The sequence below is a fragment of the Ranitomeya imitator genome, chromosome 3 (genome assembly GCF_032444005.1).
Source record: "Ranitomeya imitator isolate aRanImi1 chromosome 3, aRanImi1.pri, whole genome shotgun sequence".
NCBI classification, from domain to species: Eukaryota; Metazoa; Chordata; class Amphibia; order Anura; family Dendrobatidae; genus Ranitomeya; species Ranitomeya imitator.
The window spans coordinates 244,385,930-244,408,646 of NC_091284.1; the positions used below are offsets into that span (position 1 = coordinate 244,385,930).

A 22,717-nucleotide genomic window follows, 5' to 3' on the forward strand; every position below is an offset into this window, starting at 1 on the left:
CGTACACACAGCAATGCAGCTATCAGGGAGCCTTCTAGGGCAGCCCAATGAGCTACAGCGCTGAGGGGAAAAAAAAATGTAGCTTCCACTGTCCCTGCACACCGTGGTGTTGGGCAGTGGAAATCGCTACAGCACAAGCGGTTTGGTGGTTAATGGACCCTGCCTAACGCTATCCCTGCTTCTGACGAAGCGGCAGCAACCTCTCCCTAGGCTCAGATCAGCAGCAGTAACATGGCGGTCGGCGGGAACGCCCCTTTATAGCCCCTGTGACGCCGCTGACAGCAAGCCAATCACTGCAATGCCCTTCTCTAAGATGGTGGGGACCAGGACCTATGTCATCACGCTGCCCACACTCTGCGTTTACCTTCATTGGCTGAGAAATGGCGCTTTTCGCGTCATTGAAACGCGACTTTGGCGCGAAAGTCGCGTACCGCATGGCCGACCCCACACAGGGGTCGGATCGGGTTTCATGAAACCCGACTTTGTCAAAAGTCGGCGACTTTTGAAAATGTTCGACCCGTTTCGCTCAACCCTATTTATGACCATTAATACCCATAGATCCCTAAAAGTAAATCAGATTTCTTGTCTATGTAAATAAATGGATGTCCTTATACTCTGTTATATAAGTCACATCTGGAAATAATGATTTCCTCATTATTCATGTCAAGCTCAAATGCACTCATTCATGGATAAAAACCTGTTCCTTAAAGGAATTGTACAGTTAAAACAAATCATCACCTTCCCATTTGATAGGAGGTAACTTACTGATTGGTGAGGTTTTAAGTAATCAGACCGACACTGATTGGCAGAACAGAGAATTGTTATCCTAATTACAAAATGGAGCATCTGGTCAGATACCCTACCATTACTCCATTCACACCCTATGGGGCTCCTGGAAAATGCCAAGAGCAAGTCATCAGCATCGTAGGGAAGGAATAGCACATTGCCATTGCCATTCCAACCGGGATAAAGTTTCCATTCTGTCCATCGGTGCAGGTCCCAGCAGTTGGATCCCCGCCGACCAATAAGTTAGGATAGGTCATAACTTGCATTCACTGGAGAACCCATCTAAGACCCTTACCAATACCCATTAATGTCAGCTGTATCCTAAACTTTCAGGGAAGGGCATCTAATAAATATAGGTTCCTCCTGAAGGATCATGCGTACTGAATTACAACACCTTATGCTCTGCTAATATTTCTGCACCATATCTCTGCTAATGTAACGTGTGAAGATAGCTATTACCTGATTACATTGGAGACTGTAGGAATTCCTAGCATGGCAGCCACACATCTGACATCCTCTTCCACTGTCAATATTCCAGTAGTGGGAGATGCACTGGTCACAACGACGACCTGTGACATTTGGAAGACACCGACACTGTCCTGTTTCACTGTCACATGGCTGGTTTCTCTCCGTGCCGTGGGGGTTACAGTCACACTCTGGAACAACATGGAGCATAGCATTGATAACGTTGTCATCCGGTGGTCTACAAGACATACCCCATACTTACCACCAATGGTGTTGACAATTCAGGGACACTATTGCCCCAACCCATGTACCCCCAGGACCATTTCAATGCTGCACAGAAACTCCCATATATGGGTAGGGGCTATGTAAGCCTGCACCCCTTTTCAGCCCAAGAGGCAGCACAATTTTTGGAACTGTCCTGGCAAATTTAGGCCATTTGGCATGTATGAAAGAATAGGAATATATTAAGCAAGATGTCATTTTTAAATCCCACTTCAAAATACATAATGATCAGAAAAGTGGTTTTCTAAAAATCTGGACTAGTATGTGTGCATCTGTGATATGAACATTAGAGGTTAATAGAGAAGCAAAATGGAATATGATGTCATTGGAGATGAACAGCTATTTGAAAATCCTGGAATTTCTTTCCAATTATGAAAGAATCCAGGTAGAAATATGGAAGGATATTCCAGCAAGTTATCCTTTATTGACTTCTATGTAGCACATACAGCTCCATCACAAAAATATGGAAATATTTGTTTGAAATGCACACAAAGCCAAGTTTTGCCAAATATGTCCACCTCTAGTTGGCGCTCTATAACCTGTGAAAAATAAAGGTCGAACAATAAACTTTGAATAAGGCTACGCTCCGTTTTTACATCTATCCAAAAATGACCATTTTGGCATCTACTTTATATCCTTGTTATATCAGTTTTTTTTTATTCAAAAACTGAAGGACGCAGTACATTAGCACTAGATCTAGAAAGCAGCCATGAAGAGAAGATCTCCAGATGGAGACTTTTGGGAGTTGCACAGAGCAGATCTGAATGTGCATGGACTGTACTGGTGAGGAAAAGGTGGTTATAGTAATAGTTTGGTGAGCAAAAATACCGAAAGAGGGTGGAGTGGGAACCCATGGATGTAAGTATAGGGACGAAGGCACCAGGTGCTTTCTGAGGCGAAGCTTTGGCTGTCGTTATACCAGTAATGGGGGACTCTTTGTGTCATTACTATGTGGAGGGGGGCACTGGAAGTAGCTCTCGAGGGAAGAAATGTTGGGAACACCTGGTGTATACAATAGGTGAGAGTTGATTGAGATGAAATGTATTGACTTCAGAAAAGCTTTTGTACAAGTACGGTATGTTGCCGTATGATCACTACATACAATATCCAGGCATGGGCCCTTTGCCATATGTCTGCAATGTCATACTTGGGCACACAGAGACTTTCCTGTCAGACTCCCTATGAATCTGGTAGAAAATGATAAATGGTAGGCATGCGCCATCAGATGCTCCATGTATTCCCCTCTAGAGGTAGTACAGAGGCACAGAGAAGTCCGTGTACAGCCCTAGGCTAGATATGACAGCCGTGGAGGAGTTATGGGAAGCGTCTTCTTAAGTGATTGATATCATGAAGGTCAAAATAAGTCAGCGCCGCCCTCCTGCTGAGAATTAAAATGACATTAAGAACTGAAAACTATGGTGACATGTTAGATATTTTCCAGAATGTTCTAAAGTGTTAATATTCTACTTTTCTGACTATGATTCAGCATTAAATAGGATTAGTACAAATTGATTTGGAAGTCCCAGTGTTTCTGTCATATCCGACTCTGAGATCACTGGACGGGAGTCTTGGGAACCGCCTCCTACCTCCCGACATCTGGGGCTCGTCTGCAGATTGTGCATCACGCCTCAAAAAAGATGTCATGCCAGGCCTGCTAATCAGAAGAGGATCTAAGGATGCAGTTAGGTCAGAGGTGCTTCTCAGAGCTCCCGTCCATTGGTCACAGACTGCTGACGTAACTGACGGACAGGGTTCTGAAGATCAATTCACACCAACTCTGGTTCTCAACAACAGAACAATATAAAGCTATTGTGGTGATACCAAGTGAGGGGTTTATAATCTGCGCCTTGAGCGATCAGTCACTTACCGGTACAGCCACGTGGGTTGGCAGCACTCAGTTGGTAGTACCCTGGCTTACATTGATCACATCGCTCTCCTCCAACATTTTCTTTACAGATGCATCTTCCATTCATAGGATCACAGCTACCACCTTCTACACTGCCCTCCGGATCACAATCACATGCTAAAAGGTAAAATATAGCCACGTTTAAAACAAAGGTGAAAACCCTAAGTTGTACCTAAATTACCCTGTAGGAAATTAAACAATATAAGCAAAAATTATGGATAAAGTCATGTGTGAGTACGAAATACAGCTCTGGCAAAAAATGAAGAGACCACTGCAAAATGTTCATTTTGTCTGATTTTTCTCTTTATAGGTATATTTTTGAGTAAAATGTAAATAGTTATTTTAGCCTATAAACTTCTGACAACATGTCTCCAAATTTTCAAGCAATAAATTTTGTATTTTTTTCCAAAAAGGAGAAATGGTCAAAATTTAAAAAAATAACCAGTGCTGTCAGACCTCAAATAATGCAAAGAAAACAAGTTCATAATCATTTAGAAACAACAATACTAATGTTTTAAATCAGGAAGAGTTCAGAAATCAATATTTTGTGGAATAACCATGATTTTTAATCACAGTTTTCATGCGTCTTGGCATGCTTTCCACCAGTCTTTCACACTGCTTCTGTAAAAATGTAAGCAGTTCTTCTTTGTTAGATGGCTTGTGACTATCCATCATCCTCTTGATTACATTCCAGAAGTTTTCAATGGGGTTCAGGTCTGGAGATTGGGCTGCCCATGACAGGGTTTTGATGTGGTGGTCTCTTAATTTTTCCCAGAGCTGTATAATCAGCTTGCAAGCATGATGCCAACCACCAGGTGGCGCCAAATTAAAGCAGGTCTACATAATAATGACCCATCTAATAAAACGAGTTTGAAAGCTCCCAGGAATTGCAAACCCGAACTTCCAAAATCTGGTTGACGTGCAATTGACTTGTTGCCCTAACCAAATCCCCCCCGCCCCCCAAGATGTATAAATAAGGACTCACAGATGCAGGCGTCCCTGTGGCTCATATCTTTATTGGGGTTCCTATAATAGTCAGCCCTGCACCTCTCGCAGTTCCTCCCGGCAGTGCCATCAGCACAATCCTCACACACGCCTCCTCTCACTCTCCCGCTGGCTTCATACACTGCGGCATCAAAGTGGCATTTCTCGGAGTGGTTGTTGCAGTTACAGCCTGAAATTGGGAAGAAAAAGTCAGTATTACTGGCTGCTCCACATGACAAAGAACCATCTAATTCCAGACCCACAATCTTTGCTGATTAATATTTTACAAGATGACACAATAATATGTGAATTGTTTCAAACAATATATGGCATTTTCCCCAACAGATAGCGGGTACATTACAGCTGCTGACAATCCGATAGCCTGCAGTTTTCAGAGCATACCACCAGATGGCGATAGCTGACTGTGTGCAACATGTCATTCCCTTGCCTGTATACATGGACACAAGCTGGCTATATACAGGGAATGTGTCACTTTCATTCATTACTAATTAAAACCAGATCCTGATATTCTTTAATTTACTTGTTATTATTTTCCATTTGTAGACTCTTCTGCATTCTATCTTTTGTACGTGCACATAAGTGCGGCCGTCTTCCCTGATCTGCTGTATCCATCATACTTTGCACAATCCTGCTGACAGGTTCCCTTTAAGTGCTTTTTCAAGCCCATAGCACTTCACTGAGGTTATTTTCATCTGCAGCTGAATGCGTCTGGTCAGGAAACCTAGTAACTGCATAGCTCATCGCTTTCCTTGCTTCTGTTCACTAAGGTGCCCTGCCAAAGGTACTAGCTTTAGCGTGTACGTGTTTCGTCCAGCTATGTAAGAAGAACAAGCAGGACGCCTAGCACATGTGGGAATACAGCATGTAACCTCCGGAGGCAGGGTTTTGTTAAGTGCTCTGGCTGTGATGAAGCACTTCAGATCTCGTTTACACATTTTTTAAATCATGGACCAACGTGGTTGTCTTTCACTGACCCACATGCCCATATAAAACAGGGTTGATCTTGCTGCCAGATTCCCTGTAAAGGTCGATGAGCACTTGTAGGGTGCTGATTAGAAATGTAATAATAGAGCTGTATACTCCGGCAGTTGTTCGCCGAGGTTCCAAGTGTTCCTTACAGCTATGTGAACAATTCTGCTATTTTTACCTCTGTAAAACAATTTAGGGCACACACTCAGGATGAAGTATTAACCAGAAATGCCAAAACAATTTGGATGGCAAAGTCCATGCTATAGGTAACAACAGAAAGGGAGGATCATCAGAGATGAATAACAAAGGTCACCGACCATCAGAGCAATCCTAGGAAGATTTACAGGATTCACATCTGAAGAACGACACAATAATTGGTAGAAACGAGCATAAGAAAAACTGCAGAACAAGTATAAAAGTGAAATGAAGAATACATTGTGTGATGCTTTCCTGGCTGTACATTACCGCTATCTAGGTGACCTCTCACCGAGGTACTGGGCACTTACGTTTGCACACATTTGGGTTGTTTTCATCAGCTGGCCTCCAGGGCAGGTCATTGTAGAGGTCGGCACAGCGCTCACAGTTTACTCCGGCTGTGTTATGTTGGCATGCACATGTTCCATGTATCTACAGAAATGACAATACATGAAGAAATCATGACTTATAGTACATTACTAGGAGAGTTATTAATGGTCCGATCCTCTGGTAAACATATAGTAGCAAATCATAGGCCTTATGTATTCCTAACAATTGTATAAACTACTATGATATTTGGATCATTAATATGGCCCCCATTAGCCAATAGATGCCCACTGTATACCTCTTTGTACCTCCAATATTTTACTTGTAGTAAATATAGTAAGTAATCCCCTATCCAGCATATAGGAGAAAGTTTACTGATTGCTGACGATGAATGGGAGAGTGTTTCCAAGAGTAGGGCCCAAGAACTGTTTTTTTCTAGACCCTGCAGAGTCCTGTCTTGAATGGTGCAGAGGAGCCTATGCTCAAATTCTGCTCCTTGTATTGTTTAAGTTGTAAACCACTCTGAGGAAATTGCAGAACCATTGGCCAGAATCTTTGAAAATTCCTGGAGAACAGGACAAGATTGGATTGGGGAAAGGCAAATGTTGTCCCTATCTGCAAAAAAGGAAAGAATATGGAGCCAGGAAATTACAGGCCAGTGAGTCTAACTTCTATACCAGGAAAGATATTTGAACAAATTATTAAACAGCATGTATGTAAGAACTTGGATAAGAATACAGTAATTAATCACAGCCAGTATTGGTTTGCAGCAAACAAGTCATGCCATGGAATCAGTGACTGGGTGGATCAGGGAAATGTGGTAGTTATAGTATATCTCGACTTCAGCAAAGCATTTGATAAAGTATCTCATACTATCTTTACTGAAAAAATGACCAAGTAAGGGATTGAGAAGGCTACGGTTAGGTGGGTTCATACCTTGCTCAGTGATCCTACTTAAAGAGTGGTAATATATGGTTGCACATCCAGTTAGAAAAATGTGTCAAGTGGGCTACCACAAGGCTCTGTTCTGGCCCCAGTGTTGTTAAACATTTTTCTAAATGATCTAGATAAGGAACTGAAGGAAAACTAATCAAATTTGCAGACAATGTAAGGTTAAGAGGGATCACTGGAAAAGATAGAGAAAGATAGAGATCACTGGAAAAGATAGAGAAAGGATTCAGAACGATCTAGATAACAATGGGCAGCGACTAATAGAATGGTATTTTAAATGGAGAAAGACAAGATTCTACATCTGGGCAAGAAAAATTAAAATTACATATACAGAATGGGAGGATTAGAACTAAGCAACAGCACGTGTGAAAAAGACTTGGGCATACTAATAAATCACAGAATACACCAGAGTCAACAGTTTGCTGCAACAGCAAAAAAAGCAAACACAGTTCTGGGATGTATTAAGAGAAGCATAGACTCTAGATCACATGAAGTAATTATCCCCCTCTACTCCTCCTTGGTCAGGCCGCATGTGGAATACTGTGTCCAGTTCTGGGCACCACAATTGAAAAGAGGCATAAAAAAACTGGAGCAAGTTCAGAGAAGAGCTACCAGGTTGGTGAGCAGACTGCAAAGTATGTCCTACGAGGAACGGTTAAAGGATCTGGGAATGTTTAACTTTCAGAAAAGAAGACTAAGAGGAGACTTAATAGTGGTCTACAAATATCTGAAAGGGATGTCACCGTGTGGAGGAATCATGATTCTCTTTTGCACATGGAAGCATGAGAAGCAATGGAATGAAACTGAAAGGGAGAAGGTACAGATTAGATGTTAGAAAAAACTTTTTGACATTGAGGGTGATCAATGAGTGGAACAGGCTGTCATGAGAGGTGGTGAGATCTCCTTCAGTGGAAGTCTTCAAACAGAGGCTGGACAGACATCTGTCTGAGATGGTTTAGTGAATCCTGCATTGAGCAGAGGGTTAGACATGATGACCCTGGAGGTCCCTTCCAACTGTAATATTCTGGTATTCTATGAATCATCTTTATCAAAAGTCTGAAAATCCTTTTTATTTCACCATGACAATTGACAACCCACATGTAGAGTGGTGTCACTAAAGTTTTATATGCCCTGGAAAAAAGTTTGAAGTAGGACCCTCCAACCACGTGCAGTATACCCCAAATTAAGTCACCCTTTACTCTTTTCTTGTATCCTACTTACAGGGGTTGTCCCAGCTTGTGACAAAGTCTGCAGTGTGACTATAGACTGCAGAATTCCAGGGTCGATTAAAGTTATATACTCTAAGACCACATTCATTACATCCTTGTACATGTCTAAAAATGCGGTTTTTCCATAAAAAAAAACTATATCCACTACAAAAAAAATACACAGGGCTGGGCACAGTGCAGCAATAATGTTGTTTTCTAGCATCTTTAACGATGCAAAGAGATGCATCATACTATTCTATAATCTAGTAATGCATAATATCTGATAACTTAGCATGTGTCTGAACCCATTAATGTTCGATGGAGGTCATTTTACTGTACGTATTGCAATAATTACATATACATTATATAAACATGATATTCACCTGGATGTCACCGAATGGATCTCTTTCCAGCTCATTGTCCGATACGCAGCGGTCTGCGTGGCCATAACAAAAGCAACTGCCGTGCACCCGCATCTCATTGACTGCATAGAACGCGCTGGGCTCTCGAAATCTCTGAGGTGGCAAGTGTGTCAATTGAGTGAAATTGAGTCTCAGGTTGGTGAACTGTCCAAGTTCTGCAAAAGTAAACCAGACCAAATAATCATAGTTCATATAAATTGCAGGCAGAGCAAAATGATCCCGGTTCATAGGTCAATCAATGTGCTTGAAGTGTCACCTCACCATGTGTGATGGCATCATGTCCTGTAAGAGGACCATAAAGTAGGGATTCATTTCTATATTGGGATCTTTTACAATTACTTAGAGATGTCATCATACGGTTACATGGCGGCCACTGTTCACTTATTTGGCATGAGTGTCTGCAAGTTGTCCAAATACCGGGGAATGGTAAAAACTATATCCTCCCATTGCTCCACCACTGAACTCTATTCTATATTACAACCTATAATCTGATTTAATCATACAACCACAGTCATTTACCAGCAATGATTAGGATCAGCGAAAACAAGTAGTAGTATAATATGATATAATATTATGTAATAGAAAAATAGAATGGATTATAGACTTACCGTGGATTTGCTGACTTTTAGAGACAGGAGCAGAGAAAGCCATTGCCAAAGGGCTAAATTGTATCTGTAAATTAATTCAGAAATATCAGCTGATGATAAGGCTTCCAGCTTAGATAATGTTACAATACATTTCTTTAAAGGCAATCTGTCAGCAGGTTTTTGATACCTCCTCTGAGAGCAACATAACGTAGGAAGAGAGATCCTGATTTCAGCGATGTATAACTTAGTCTACTGGGTGCAGCAGTTGCGACACAATCAGAGTTTTTAGATGTAGGATGCAGCAGAGCTGTGAAAGCTAACCCCGCCCACATCAGGCTCACTGTGTACATAGCTATTGACAATGAGCGGCTTATCACAAGAGGGGGCTTGTTCGGTTTAGCAAGCACAGACAAGCTAGTGAGGGCAATGATAATCACCAGGTGATAAAATCTTCATTGTAAGTAAACAACAAGACACAGCTTGATAGGTGACACATCTTTGAAATATGTGTTGCAGCCTCTTTCTCCGGCAGTCTTCAGATTACATAGCAAAATCCTGCTGACATGTACTCTTTAAACCGCCTACTGTGGGACCAATGTATGAAACCGGATGTAAGAAAAAAGTGTTAGCACAGTGTGTTAGGAGTGGACATAACAAAATGGACTCAGAGCCCCCAAGAGAACTTCAGTTCATTAATAATCTTCAGTTTGCGTGCTGCAACCATCTTCTTGAAATCTCATCAAAGATTGGTGGTGTTCAAGTCCGGAGACTGACATCCACTCCATAATCTGGCTGTCAGGGATTACAGTACCAATGTTACTCCATAATCTGGCGGTCAGGGATTACAGTGCCACTGTTACTCCATAATCTGGCGGTCAGAGATTACAGTACCAATGTTACTCCATAATCTGGCGGTCAGGGATTACAGTACCAATGTTACTCCATAATCTGGCGGTCAGAGATTACAGTACCAATGTTACTCCATAATCTGGCGGTCAGGGATTACAGTACCAATGTTGCTGCTGTACAAGGGTCTTGCAAATCTATTTCCTAAACTCTGCTATTTATATTTAGTATATTCATCTACGAAATTGGGACAGAATTCTACCATCAAATGCTTTGAAATGTTGCAAACTTTTTGTAGCTTGGTATTTTCATACCAGTTTTGCCCAGCTGTGCCAAAAATGAGTAGAGCTGGGGATGGGACAGAGATGGAATGGGGACGTGACACCACAGCTCATCTAATTCACCAGAAATCTTACTCCAGTCTGAGTGGAGGAAGATTTGTCGCAAGGCGCGTGGAAGGCGAACAAAAATTTTCAGCCTCTCGATAAATCAGGAGTGTGTCACTTCTATACACATCTTGAATCAGGGCCATAGAGCCCAATTTTGATTTTCTTTCTCATATTTATTCTAAGTTTTGCTGCATATCCAGCCATTTGCAATGTTGCTATGCCTTTGAAGAACAGTGATTTATTTTGCGGTTTCCCATAGTTAGGCAGCTAAATATGGAAAGTTGCATTTCCAATCCACTTTTACCACACACTTATTGATCTTCACTGTATACTCTTCATCACAATATTGAAGACGAGGTGGTGACATTATCCACTCCCCATAGGCCCCACTATAGATAATATTCATCAGTGTATATGGTATTTTTACAGAATTCCACAGGAATCTATCACTTCACAAACCATAGAATAAGCGCAAATATAATTGTACAAATCTTTTATCATAATAATACCACGTTCACCCCGAGGGAACAGGTGGTGCCTTCAGTTTACCTTGCCCCCATGTCTCGGGTTCCCTTGAAGTTCTTGACACCGTACATCCTCAAGGTTTTGGGGACGACCTTGTCTTATGTGAGGGAATAAGGCAGCGCAGTTAAAGGCTAAATACTGATACACCTGCCAAGTCTTCCCTGAGTCAGAAGAACGCTCGATCAGCATGCCAGCTGGCCGGGGGCTCTGTAAGGATCAAATGAAAGGAGGGCAGGAGGTTAAAGAGAGCAAGGAGCGCTGAGAGAGAGAATTAATAGGGGAAATACTGCTCATGGCAGCTGTGCTATCATTTCCTTGGATCAGGACCACACTTGTACCTAGGTGCCATAGAAAATGGCCGTGATTGTATTATATTAATTTTACAATAAATTTGAGTTTCTAATTGGTTGAGCGTCATTAACCCCTTTAGGGGAGCCCGGGACATTTTTTATATATACTGGTAAAGGGGGTTGTCCACTACTAGGACAACCTCTTCTTAAAATTAATGTTCGGCACCGATAAAATAGACAAACCTATACTCATCTCCTGTACCGGCTCTGTTCCAGCGGTGTCGGCATTTGTGATGCCGTGGAATGACACGTGATGCCCGGCGTCCAATCAGCACTGACATCACTGTCCCCGTCTTCGTATGAACTGAACATTAAGCAAAAGTCTGGGTTGTAGCTGATCTCGGACTTCCTCTTTATGTTCATTTCAACTGGAGGCGGAGAAAGTGATGTCAGCGCTGATTGGGTGCCGGGCATCATGTGTCATTCCACCGCATCATAGCCGTCGGACCGCGATTGCCGACACCGCTGGAACAGAGCCAGTACGGGAGATGGTAATAGGTTTATTTATTTTATCGGGGCTGAACTTTTAGTTTAAGAAGGGGTTGTCCTACTACAGTATATATGTTGAGTAAATGTGAAAAAAAAAATGTCCCGGGCTTCCTTAAGGAGTTAATGATGTAATGATGCTCAACCAAAGGAAAAAAACCTTTTTATAGAGTAAAGTAAAGGAGCTAATCATTATGTCGGACTCTGCCTGTCAAAGCATGTCTTCCGTGTAAACCAAAGGGACTTACCCTAAAATCCAAAGTGACATCAGTGAGCTGAAACTTCCTGTTCAAGTCAAATTGCAGAGAAACGGCATCAACTCCTGTGTAGAGAATAAAGAACATCACGAGTGACAGGCTAACTCTGGGGATTACCATTTTCTAATATCCTGACCTTTTTTTTATGGCTAACTTACTAAACTTGCACAGTTTAGTAAGGAAAGAGAGTATTCATCCCAATGAAATAGTGATTGATCTAAGTGAAAATCACTCTATGGCTTAGCTCATGATCCAACACAGCAAATAGACAGCGGTTGTCTTCATAAGGAACCCATGTAAGGAGAATAGGTCAGCAGAGCTCTATATTACTCCACTCACACCACTGATTGGCAGATTTCTGTGTACACTGTGCATAGGCAGAAAGGGGGACTGGCCCTGATTGTGTGAACAGGAATGACCAGACCTCCATCTACCCATTAGCTGAGGATCCAAGAGGTTGGAACTGAGTTTTTCATTTGTAAGTATATCATTGATGCATAGGATAGGACAGTTTTAAGTATGTGCATTACTAACAAGGTCTGTATGAATACACACATTTACGCACATCTGGTGTACAGCTCTCTATCTCAAGATCTATATGATTACCTCCTAAAATATTCTGCGGTGCGGTAAACATTCTGATGTTCTAAGACATCAAAAAATAGGATTTCATTTTATTTAATTATTTTAGAAGAATAAAATGCTTAATTGGCAAATAGTTGATCTATTGTTCGAGTCAACTTTAGGGATTTATTTGGGCTGATTGATGGTCTACCATACAAGGATCTCTTTAGAACATACCGTTTTCAGATTGCCACCACCGAAGATGTCCAATTGGTGAGACCACATTAATGATCCTATGGCTCACTGCTGAAAAGGGGTCTCGAGAATCACAGCGACAACATTGCAACTGGCCCTGGAAGAAGAATAGAAGAAGCTTTATTTTCAAACTTTGTACAGCGCAGCCATAGATATCTCCAGTTTTATACCCTAAAAATAGATATTATTATTGGCAATCTCATAGTAATGCTGTTCATTCCGGCCACTAAAGGGAATATGTCTACAAATGTTTCCTATCCTATCTGAGAGCATCATAATGTAGTAGCAGAGACTCATATTCAGAGATGTGTCACTTACTGGGCTACTTGTTGCAGTTTTGTAAAATCACAGTTACAGTATACAGTGGCATGTAAAAGTTTGGGCACCCCTGATCAAATGTTATTGTGAACAGTTAAGCAAGTTGAAGATGAAATGATATCTAACAGGTCTATAATATATATATATATTTACCCTGCTAAAAAAAATAAAGGGAACACTAAAATCCCACATCCTAGATATCACTGAATGAAATATTCCAGTTGTAAATCTTTATTCATTACATAGTGGAATGTGTTGAGAACAATAAAACATAAAAATGATCAACGTACATCACAACTAATATCCCACAGAGGTTTGGAGTTGGGGTGGTGCTCAAAATCAAAGTGGAAAATGAAGTTACAGGCTGATCCAACTTCAGTGGAAATGCCTCAAGACAAGGAAATGATGCTCAGTAGTGAGTGTGGCCTCCACGTGCCGGTATGACCTCCCTACAATGCCTGGGCATGCTCCTGATGAGGCAGCAGATGATCTCCTGAGGGATCTCCTCCCAGACCTGGCCTAAAGCATCCGCCAACTCCTGGACAGTCTGTGGTGCAACGTGACGTTGGAGGATGGTGCGAGACATGATGTCCTAGATGTGTTCAATCAGATTCAGGTCTGGGGAACGGACGGCCCAGTCCAAAGCTTGAATGCCTTCATCTTGCAGGAACTGCTGACACACTTCAGCCACATGAGGTCTAGCATTGTCCTGCATTAGAAGGAACCCAGTGCCAACTGCACCCGCATATGGTCTAACAAAGTGGTCTGAGGATCTCATCTCGGTACCTAATGGCAGTCAGGCTACCTCTGGTGAGCACATGAAGGGCTGTGCGGCCCTCCAAAAAAATGCCACCCCGTACCATTACTGACCCACTGCCAAACCGTTCATGCTGAAGGATATTACAGGCAGTAGATCGCTCTCCATGGCGTCTACAGACTCTGTCACGTCTGTCACATGTGCTCAGTGTGAGCCAGCTTTCATCTGTGAAGAGCACAGGGCGCCAGTGACGAATTTGCCACTCCTGGTGTTCTGTGGCAAATGCCAAGCGTTATGCATGATGTTGGGCTGTGAGCACAACCCCCATTTGTGGATGTTGGGCACTCAGAACATCCTCATGGAGTCGGTTTCTAACCGTTTGTGCAGATACATGCACATTTGTGGCCTGGTGGAGGTCATATTGCAGGGCTCTGCCAGTGCTCCTCCTGTTCCTCCTTGCACAAAGGCTGAGATAGCGGTCCTGCTGCTGGGTTGTTACCCTCCTACGGCCCCCTCCATGTCTCCTGGTGTACTGGCCTGTCTCCTAGTAGTGCCTCCAGCCTCTGGACACTATGCTGACAGACATAGCAAACCTTCTTGCCACAGCTCACATTGATGTGACATCCTGGATGAGCTGCACTACATGACCACTTGTGTGGGTTGTAAAGTCCGTCTCATACTACCACGAGTGTGAAAGCACAACCAACATTCAAAAGTGACGAAAACATCAGCCAGAAAGCATTGGTACTGAGATATGGTCTGTGGTCCCCACCTGCAGAATCACTCCTTTATTGAGCGTGTCTTGATAATTGCCAATAATTTCCATCTGTTGTCTATTCCATTTGCACAACAGCATGTGAAATTGATTGTCAAACAGTGTTGCTTCCTAACTGGACAGTTTGATTTCACAGAAGATTAACTTACTTGGAGTTATATTCTGTTGTTTAAGTGTTCCCTTTATTTTTTTGAGCAGTGTATATATATATATATATATATATATATATATATATATATATATATATATACTGTATATGTATTCATCTTTTCCATTTCAAAAATTACAAAAAGGAATATGGGCCAATGCAAAAGTTTGTATGGTTAGTACTTAGTAGCACCCTCGTTTGAAAGTATCACAGCTTGTAAATGCTTTTTGTAGCCAGAAAAAAGTCTTTCAATTCTTGTTTCAGGGATTTTCATCCAATCTTCCTTGGCAAATGGCAAATTCTTCAAGTTCTGGGAGATTTCTGGGTCGTCTTGCCTGCACTTCTATTTTGAGCTCTAGCCACAGATTTTCAATGATGTTCAGATCAGGGGACTGCGAGGGCCATTGTAAAACTTTCAAGACACTTGACTGTTCACAATAACAGTAATTTTGACCCGGGGGTGCCCAAACTTTTACACGCCACTGTATGTACAGCATATCTACCAATTCTCTGAATGCTAACCTCTCTATAACCCTGCCCACACCATTGATTGTCAGCTTTCTGTGTACACTGTGCATAAGCAGAAAGCTACAAACCAGTAGTAGGACAAGGATTATACAAAGCTTATCAATGTGGAGGACTCCATGACGCAGATTTACTAGTCCTGAAGTGTATCTTCTGCTGATAAATCAGTGATTTTATAAAAAATGACACTTAGCACCCCAGTAAGTTCCACATCACTGGAATCAGGGTCATGCTGCTCTATGATTAGATGGCAAAACCTGATAACAGATTCCTTTTAAGAAAAGTTAAAGTGCTTGGTCACTTTAAGGTCTAAATATTAATATGCTGTAAACAATTATATTTAATATAAGCAATTTCTAATCCAAAATTCTTTATTGCTTATCCTCTTTTCTAACCTCAGCTGCCCATGGATAATAGTTTATGGATAGTAATGTGTCCATAGCAATAAAGATGGTGGTAATCAAAGCTTCCCCACTGTCCCTTGGCTTTTTCCACTTCTGCTCCAAATACGGAGGACTTTGCTGTATCTGCGTATGTGCTGAATATTTTCAGTGCCTCTGCAGAAGGAGCTGGGGCCAACAGACAAGGAAAGGTCACATGGAAAAATCAAGTGACCATCAACATCCTGATTTCTATGGGAGCACAGTTAATTAAGAAGTGGGCTAAGCAATGAGGTTTGGGACTTTTGGGTTTAAAATGCAATTGTTTATGCTATATTAGAAAATTATTAGAATATGACCAACTACTCTAATGGCACAACCGTACAGTCAGTATAAGATGTTTGCTTTTTTCGAACATCAGTGCCACACCTCTCCATGGATTGTGTCTGATGTTGAGGGTTACTGTATTTCCATTCAAGTGAATGGACAAGTATGGCTATATTTTTGGAAGAAAATAGCCATTTTTTTAAATACTAAAAAACCTCTTTTACTGAGCCAGCCTTACTCCAGAAATGGTTTAACAGGTTTTGGAAATGCATTTCACCACCCCCATTCAATAACAGCCGAGTTGTGCCCCACGCCCTATTTTACTACCTGTATTCATTTTGAAAATGATTGATCTAGCACTAGAGGTGGGTGGGAGAACCAATACGCAGGATTCGGGTCCATCGGCTAGGTTACTAGTTTGTCACCACTTCCGACATTTATAAGGCTCCTGTTTCGATTAGCCGGTCTGCCGTGAAGTTGTGTGTGTCACAACCAAATGATGATGTCCCCATCATGGTGTCAACCCTGACTAATGGAAACAAGAGCTGGGAGGTAAGAAGATTTGCATGTCTCCTGCCCAGGGGTCACAGATTAGTGTCCTGGTCCAATCGATTTCCCCATCTTCACCTACCACCATTGTATCAGCATCAGCAAGTAATAGTGTGCAGCTGCTAACTAATACTTGAATATGTCAATATAATATGGCAGCAGGGTGGCTCGGTGGTCCTAGGTTCAAATCCCACCTTGAACAACATCTGCAAGCAGTTTGTATGTTTCTATCCGTGTTTGCCTAGGGTTCCTTCAGGTTCTCCGGTTTCCTCCCACACTCTAATGATCTACTGATAAGGAATCTAGATAGTGAGACCCAATGGGGACAGAGATGGTAATGACTGTAAAGCGCTGCGGAATAAGATAACACTACATAAGTGAGTAAAATAATAAAAAAAAGCTATTATATCCATAGTTTGTTATTGTGCCTCTTGGTACAGTCTGCAAAATGTTATATTAATCTTCCTAATAGCATTACATTGTAAAATCTTTCTTCCTGTTTACATATCAATTATGCCAACTCTGCCATAGATGCACATTTTAGTGTTCCAGCTCCAAACACCATTCAGTATTTATGTACCCGGCAGACGTCCTCCTTACTCATTCATTCACAACGATCATGTGCCCTGCACAACACTAAGTGAGACTACTGGGTTCAGGGCAAAGGCACAGTCAACTTTTACCCAAGGCAATGCCTTTGGTATTACTTACAAATGAACCAGTCAAGAATTCATAAAACATAATAAACAATAGAAAATAAATATAAAAGATACAACCAATAAGTGTAAGATATAACAAAACAATGCTAATTCTGAAAGGTCTTACAAGTATTACATCAGCGTTATTCAATCTATTCCTAATATATGGTTAAATTTTATGGTGAAGAATAATGACAGATAAGCAATCCATATATTATGCGTATTATATAGGAAGCCCCTTTTGCACTTGTTACAAGTTTTATACATTTCAGCAGGGTAACTTCATGTGTACAGATGTGCTACGAGTCGGCTTCCAGTTGATATAGGATGAAAAAGGAATCAGACAGGTAGCCCAGAATCAGTACAAGTTAAGTAACGGAAACCTTTTTGTAACTCAGCTATGTATAAAGTGTGTATTTTGGCAGGTCGTCTCACTTAGCTGCTCCTCGAGGTAGACACAGGCACACGTGGTTTAAAGTCTTTGGGTAGTTTATTGTATCATAAGCCACAAAATGGTAACAGAAAAACAGCCTTTCTGGCTCAAAAGGAAACAAAAAGTTCATAAAGAGTCCTGCCCAGCACTTCTGGGCCAACACATTTGGCAGCTCCCACAGGAGCGTCAGCCTAGGGCTTGCTTGCCTATGCAAAACACAGACCCCAGAAAAAAAAACTGGCTGGACATTTATTTCTCCGTCCCACCCTTGAGGTGAGATATGGTGAGTAGGCATCCCGCCCATCTCTTGCCTAAAACCTACCCATAACATGGCGCAGTTGGAGCGCCCCCAGACACAGGGCCACAAGTTCTCAGTACCGGGCCTGTCTGATTCGGTTCTGAGGCTGTCACGGTGGCTAGACCCGGTCCGTGACCCTGCTAAGGGGCGTCCAATAAAAGGTGATAGGAGTCTGTCAAGGTTTCGTGACGCCACCTGTGGTATTCGGTCAGGGTGACCGACACTGCTGTGGGGTCCGCTGGGGTGATGGAATGGCAGCTAGATGGTATACCTTCCCACGGGTGAAGTGTGTCCCCAGGGCTTCCCAGTAAGGTGGATGGTGATGGTGTGAGGTGCAGGCAATAACGAGGACACAAGGTTGCAGTCTCTTTACCTCTTTACTGAAGACTTCAGGATCCTCAATCCAGAGCACGATTAACAGGGCTTTCTGAGACCGGCCGGTCCGATGAGCACATCCAGAGTTCCCTTTGCAGGTGGAAATCAGTGCCTACCACTAGCGCCTGTGTGTTGTAGTGCTACCCTGCTGAGCATTCGGAATAGTCCTCACAACTTTTGTTCTCGTTCGTTCTTTCTAATTCTCTCTCTCTTGTTCCAGATGTTACTAGTTTCTCGTCCCCCAGGTATGTTATGGCTAGGACGCACCCGTATGACGGGAAGGCTCGGAGCTCTTCCGGGACCCTAGAGACACCCCTCTCCACGCGTTGCCCCCTATGTCTTCGTAGGAAATTTAAGGTAGACAGCCAACCTATAATTAACTGTCCTGCGGAGTTCAAAGTAAGGCCTAAAGTCAGTTACTTCCGCGGTGTTCCGGCCACCGGCTACGCGCCTCAGTAGGATGTTGCCTCGGTCTCACGGCATGACTCCTACTGGCTCTCCTTTGTGCTTGATCTCGTTTCTCACTGTTCCACAATGTCCTTCCCTTCGTGTCTCTTTCTTAGGATACCGCTGCAAGGTAGTGCAGGCGCGGTTCCGTAACGTTCTGCTCTGTTCGCTAGGTACCTGCCAGGTTCCCACGCCTGACAGGGACCCCCCTGTGTCTTCTCCCTGCAACACCCCCTGCCATGGGATGTTGCTTGAATCCAACCCAGTCAGCTTCTGACTAACTTCCCATCCAACCCCTAGTTTTACCAGTGTGAGGAGTGGCCCAATAATTAAAGCCTTTTTCTTCCCCTAGTGGCCGGAGTGTGAAGTGTAATGTGTGCTGGTGATACCTGGTTAGTAGAATTCCTTCAGTGCCATCAGACATACCATCACTCCCCTTAGTGGCAGAGCGTCATACTGCAATGACCAGGTCTCTGGGGCGCTGCACTTAACTCCTTCAGCACATACCATGCTAAAAAGAAAGGAAAGAGAGGAAAGCAATCTCTATAACACATATCTTCCCTCACATATCATGCAAGTGACCCTGTCACATATTCCTCCCCTCTGTCCAAAGCCAGGGTCTTGGGCACCTTCAGGCATCAAACAGGGAATTTGGGAGAGGGCATCTGCATTCCCATGTGACTTCCCAGGCCTGTGCTCTACATGGAACTTGAAATCCTGGAGGCCTGAGAACCACCTAGTCACCTGCACGTTCTTACCCTTTTTCTCCCTTAACCATCTCAGAAGGGCATGATCGGACACATTTGAACCTACGGACTAGTAGATAGTACCTCAATGTACCCACGGCCCATTTTATGGCCAGACACTCCTTCTCGACGATAGCGTAGTTCTTCTCGCATGACGAGAACTTCCGGCTCAAATACAGGATTGGATGTTCTTATCCATTTATTACTTGAGACAGCACGGCTCCCAAGCCAACTTTTGACGCATCTGTCTGAACCACGAACTCTTTGCTGAAGTCTGGTGCAACCAGAACCGGATGTTTACACAGAGCTCTCTTCAGTCCCTGGAACGCCACCTCTGTGTCATCAGACCATTTAACTATTGTTGATTTGGTGCCTTTAAGAAGATGGCACAGCGATCATAGCGAAATTCGGAATGAATCGCCGATAGTACCCCACAATTCCAAGAAACGCCCTAACTTGCTTCTTGGAAAGCAGTTGCGGCCACTCTTGGATCATCTCGATCTTGATGATTTGCAGCTTAATTTCACCTCTCCCGACAACATAGCCAAGGAACTTGGCCTCCTCCTTCCCTATGACACATTTTTTTCGGATTTATCGTGAACCCCACATTTCTTAAAGCATCCAGAACCACCTGTACTTTTGGTAGATGACTAGCCCAGTCAGGGCTAAAAACCACTATGTCATCGTGGTATGCTGTGGCATATTCCTTATGCGGAGCCAGGATCTGATCCATTGCCCTCTGGACGGTGGCCAGGGCCCCCTGCAGTCCGAAGGGCATCCTGGTGAATTGAAAATACCCATCAGGCGACGAGAAATCTGTCTTCTCCTTGGCACTCTGGGACATGGGGATCTGCCAATCGCCCTTCATCAGGTCCAGGGTTGTAATATACCTTGCGGGTCCAAGTCGCTCAATGAGTTCGTCCACACGAGGCATCAGGTAAGCATCAAAACTAGAAATTTCATTCAGCTTGCGGTAAACATTGCAGAACCACCACTCACCGTCAGGCTTTGGTGCGAGGACAATAGGACTCGACAGGGGCGGATTAAAATAGGGTCAATCGGGGAGGTAGCCCAGGGCCCAGTGGTGTGGGGGGCCCTGGGCTACCGCTCAGATTGCCCGCCGCCATCAGGGCATTACTGCCCTGACTGGCGTATGGGCCCGGTGGGCAGAGGGGGCCCGCATCGGGCCCCGTCTCATCTGCTCACCGGGCTCCTACCGGTGCTGCGGCAGTTAAACGCTATTGATGTGCGGGCGTGGTACAGTTTCCTTCGTCACTCCCCCTGACGAAGGAAACTGTACTGAACTGCGCATCGGGGCGCGTTGTGCACAAGGACAGTAACCCTACCAAGGTACCTGTATGCTCTTAATTACCTTTTATCACTTTTTTTACAATCACAGTGGTGTTCTGATATTTATGCTGGCCCTGTTATATATTATTCTGGACCAATGCAAACATTATTTGTTTATTACAGCACCTGAGCACTTTTATTCACTTGTTGTGATATATACAGTGGGGCAAAAAAGTATTTAGTCAGTCAGCAATAGTGCAAGTTCCACCACTTAAAAAGATGAGAGGCGTCTGTAATTTACATCATAGGTAGACCTCAACTATGGGAGACAAACTGAGAAAAAAAAATCCAGAAAATCACATTGTCTGTTTTTTTATCATTTTATTTGCATATTATGGTGGAAAATAAGTATTTGGTCAGAAACAAAATTTCATCTCAATACTTTGTAATATATCCTTTGTTGGCAATGACAGAGGTCAAACGTTTTCTGTAAGTCTTCACAAGGTTGCCACACACTGTTGTTGGTATGTTGGCCCATTCCTCCATGCAGATCTCCTCTAGAGCAGTGATGTTTTTGGCTTTTCGCTTGGCAACACGGAATTTCAACTCCCTCCAAAGGTTTTCTATAGGGTTGAGATCTGGAGACTGGCTAGGCCACTCCAGGACCTTGAAATGCTTCTTACGAAGCCACTCCTTCGTTGCCCTGGCGGTGTGCTTTGGATCATTGTCATGTTGAAAGACCCAGCCACGTTTCATCTTCAATGCCCTTGCTGATGGAAGGAGGTTTGCACTCAAAATCTCACGATACATGGCCCCATTCATTCTTTCATGTACCCGGATCAGTCGTCCTGGCCCCTTTGCAGAGAAACAGCCCCAAAGCATGATGTTTCCACCACCATGCTTTACAGTAGGTATGGTGTTTGATGGATGCAACTCAGTATTCTTTTTCCTCCAAACACGACAAGTTGTGTTTCTACCAAACAGTTCCAGTTTGGTTTCATCAGACCATAGGACATTCTCCCAAAACTCCTCTGGATCATCCAAATGCTCTCTAGCAAACTTCAGACGGGCCCGGACATATACTGGCTTAAGCAGTGGGACACGTCTGGCACTGCAGGATCTGAGTCCATGGTGGCGTAGTGTGTTACTTACGGTAGGCCTTGTTACATTGGTCCCAGCTCTCTGCAGTTCATTCACTAGGTCCCCCCGCGTGGTTCTGGGATTTTTGCTCACTGTTCTTGTGATCATTCTGACCCCACGGGGTGGGATTTTGCGTGGAGCCCCAGATCGAGGGAGATTATCAGTGGTCTTGTATGTCTTCCATTTTCTAATTATTGCTCCCACTGTTGATTTCTTCACTCCAAGCTGGTTGGCTATTGCAGATTCAGTCTTCCTAGCCTGGTACAGGGCTACAATTTTGTTTCTGGTGTCCTTTGACAGCTCTTTGGTCTTCACCATAGTGGAGTTTGGAGTCAGACTGTTTGATGGTGTGCACAGGTGTCTTTTTATACTGATAACAAGTTTAAACAGGTGCCATTACTACAGGTAATGAGTGGAGGAAAGAGGAGACTCTTAAAGAAGAAGTTACAGGTCTGTGAGAGCCAGAAATCTTGATTGTTTGTTTCTGACCAAATACTTATTTTCCACCATAATATGCAAATAAAATGATAAAAAAACAGACAATGTGATTTTCTGGATTTTTTTTTCTCAGTTTGTCTCCCATAGTTGAGGTCTACCTATGATGTAAATTACAGACGCCTCTCATCTTTTTAAGTGGTGGAACTTGCACTATTGCTGACTGACTAAATACTTTTTTGCCCCACTGTATATGTGTATATATATTCTATACAGATATATATATATATATATATTTTTC

General features: G+C 43.0%; 1 protein-coding gene across 2 annotated transcripts in view; it reads right to left on the bottom strand.

The window, feature by feature from the left end:
* The window catches only part of LAMB3 (laminin subunit beta 3), a 97,877-nt gene that overhangs the window by 43,436 nt on the left and 31,724 nt on the right, over positions 1 to 22,717 (bottom strand). For both annotated transcript variants that reach the window (XM_069756305.1, XM_069756307.1), the window contains 9 exons: positions 12,758 to 12,872; positions 11,948 to 12,021; positions 10,888 to 11,070; positions 9,125 to 9,188; positions 8,478 to 8,671; positions 5,920 to 6,040; positions 4,425 to 4,613; positions 3,401 to 3,556; positions 1,246 to 1,442 (listed from right to left, as the gene is read on the bottom strand). In XM_069756305.1, coding sequence (XP_069612406.1) covers positions 1,246 to 1,442; positions 3,401 to 3,556; positions 4,425 to 4,613; positions 5,920 to 6,040; positions 8,478 to 8,671; positions 9,125 to 9,188; positions 10,888 to 11,070; positions 11,948 to 12,021; positions 12,758 to 12,872 — 1,293 coding nt within the window. The remainder of the gene's footprint in view (positions 1 to 1,245; positions 1,443 to 3,400; positions 3,557 to 4,424; positions 4,614 to 5,919; positions 6,041 to 8,477; positions 8,672 to 9,124; positions 9,189 to 10,887; positions 11,071 to 11,947; positions 12,022 to 12,757; positions 12,873 to 22,717) is intronic.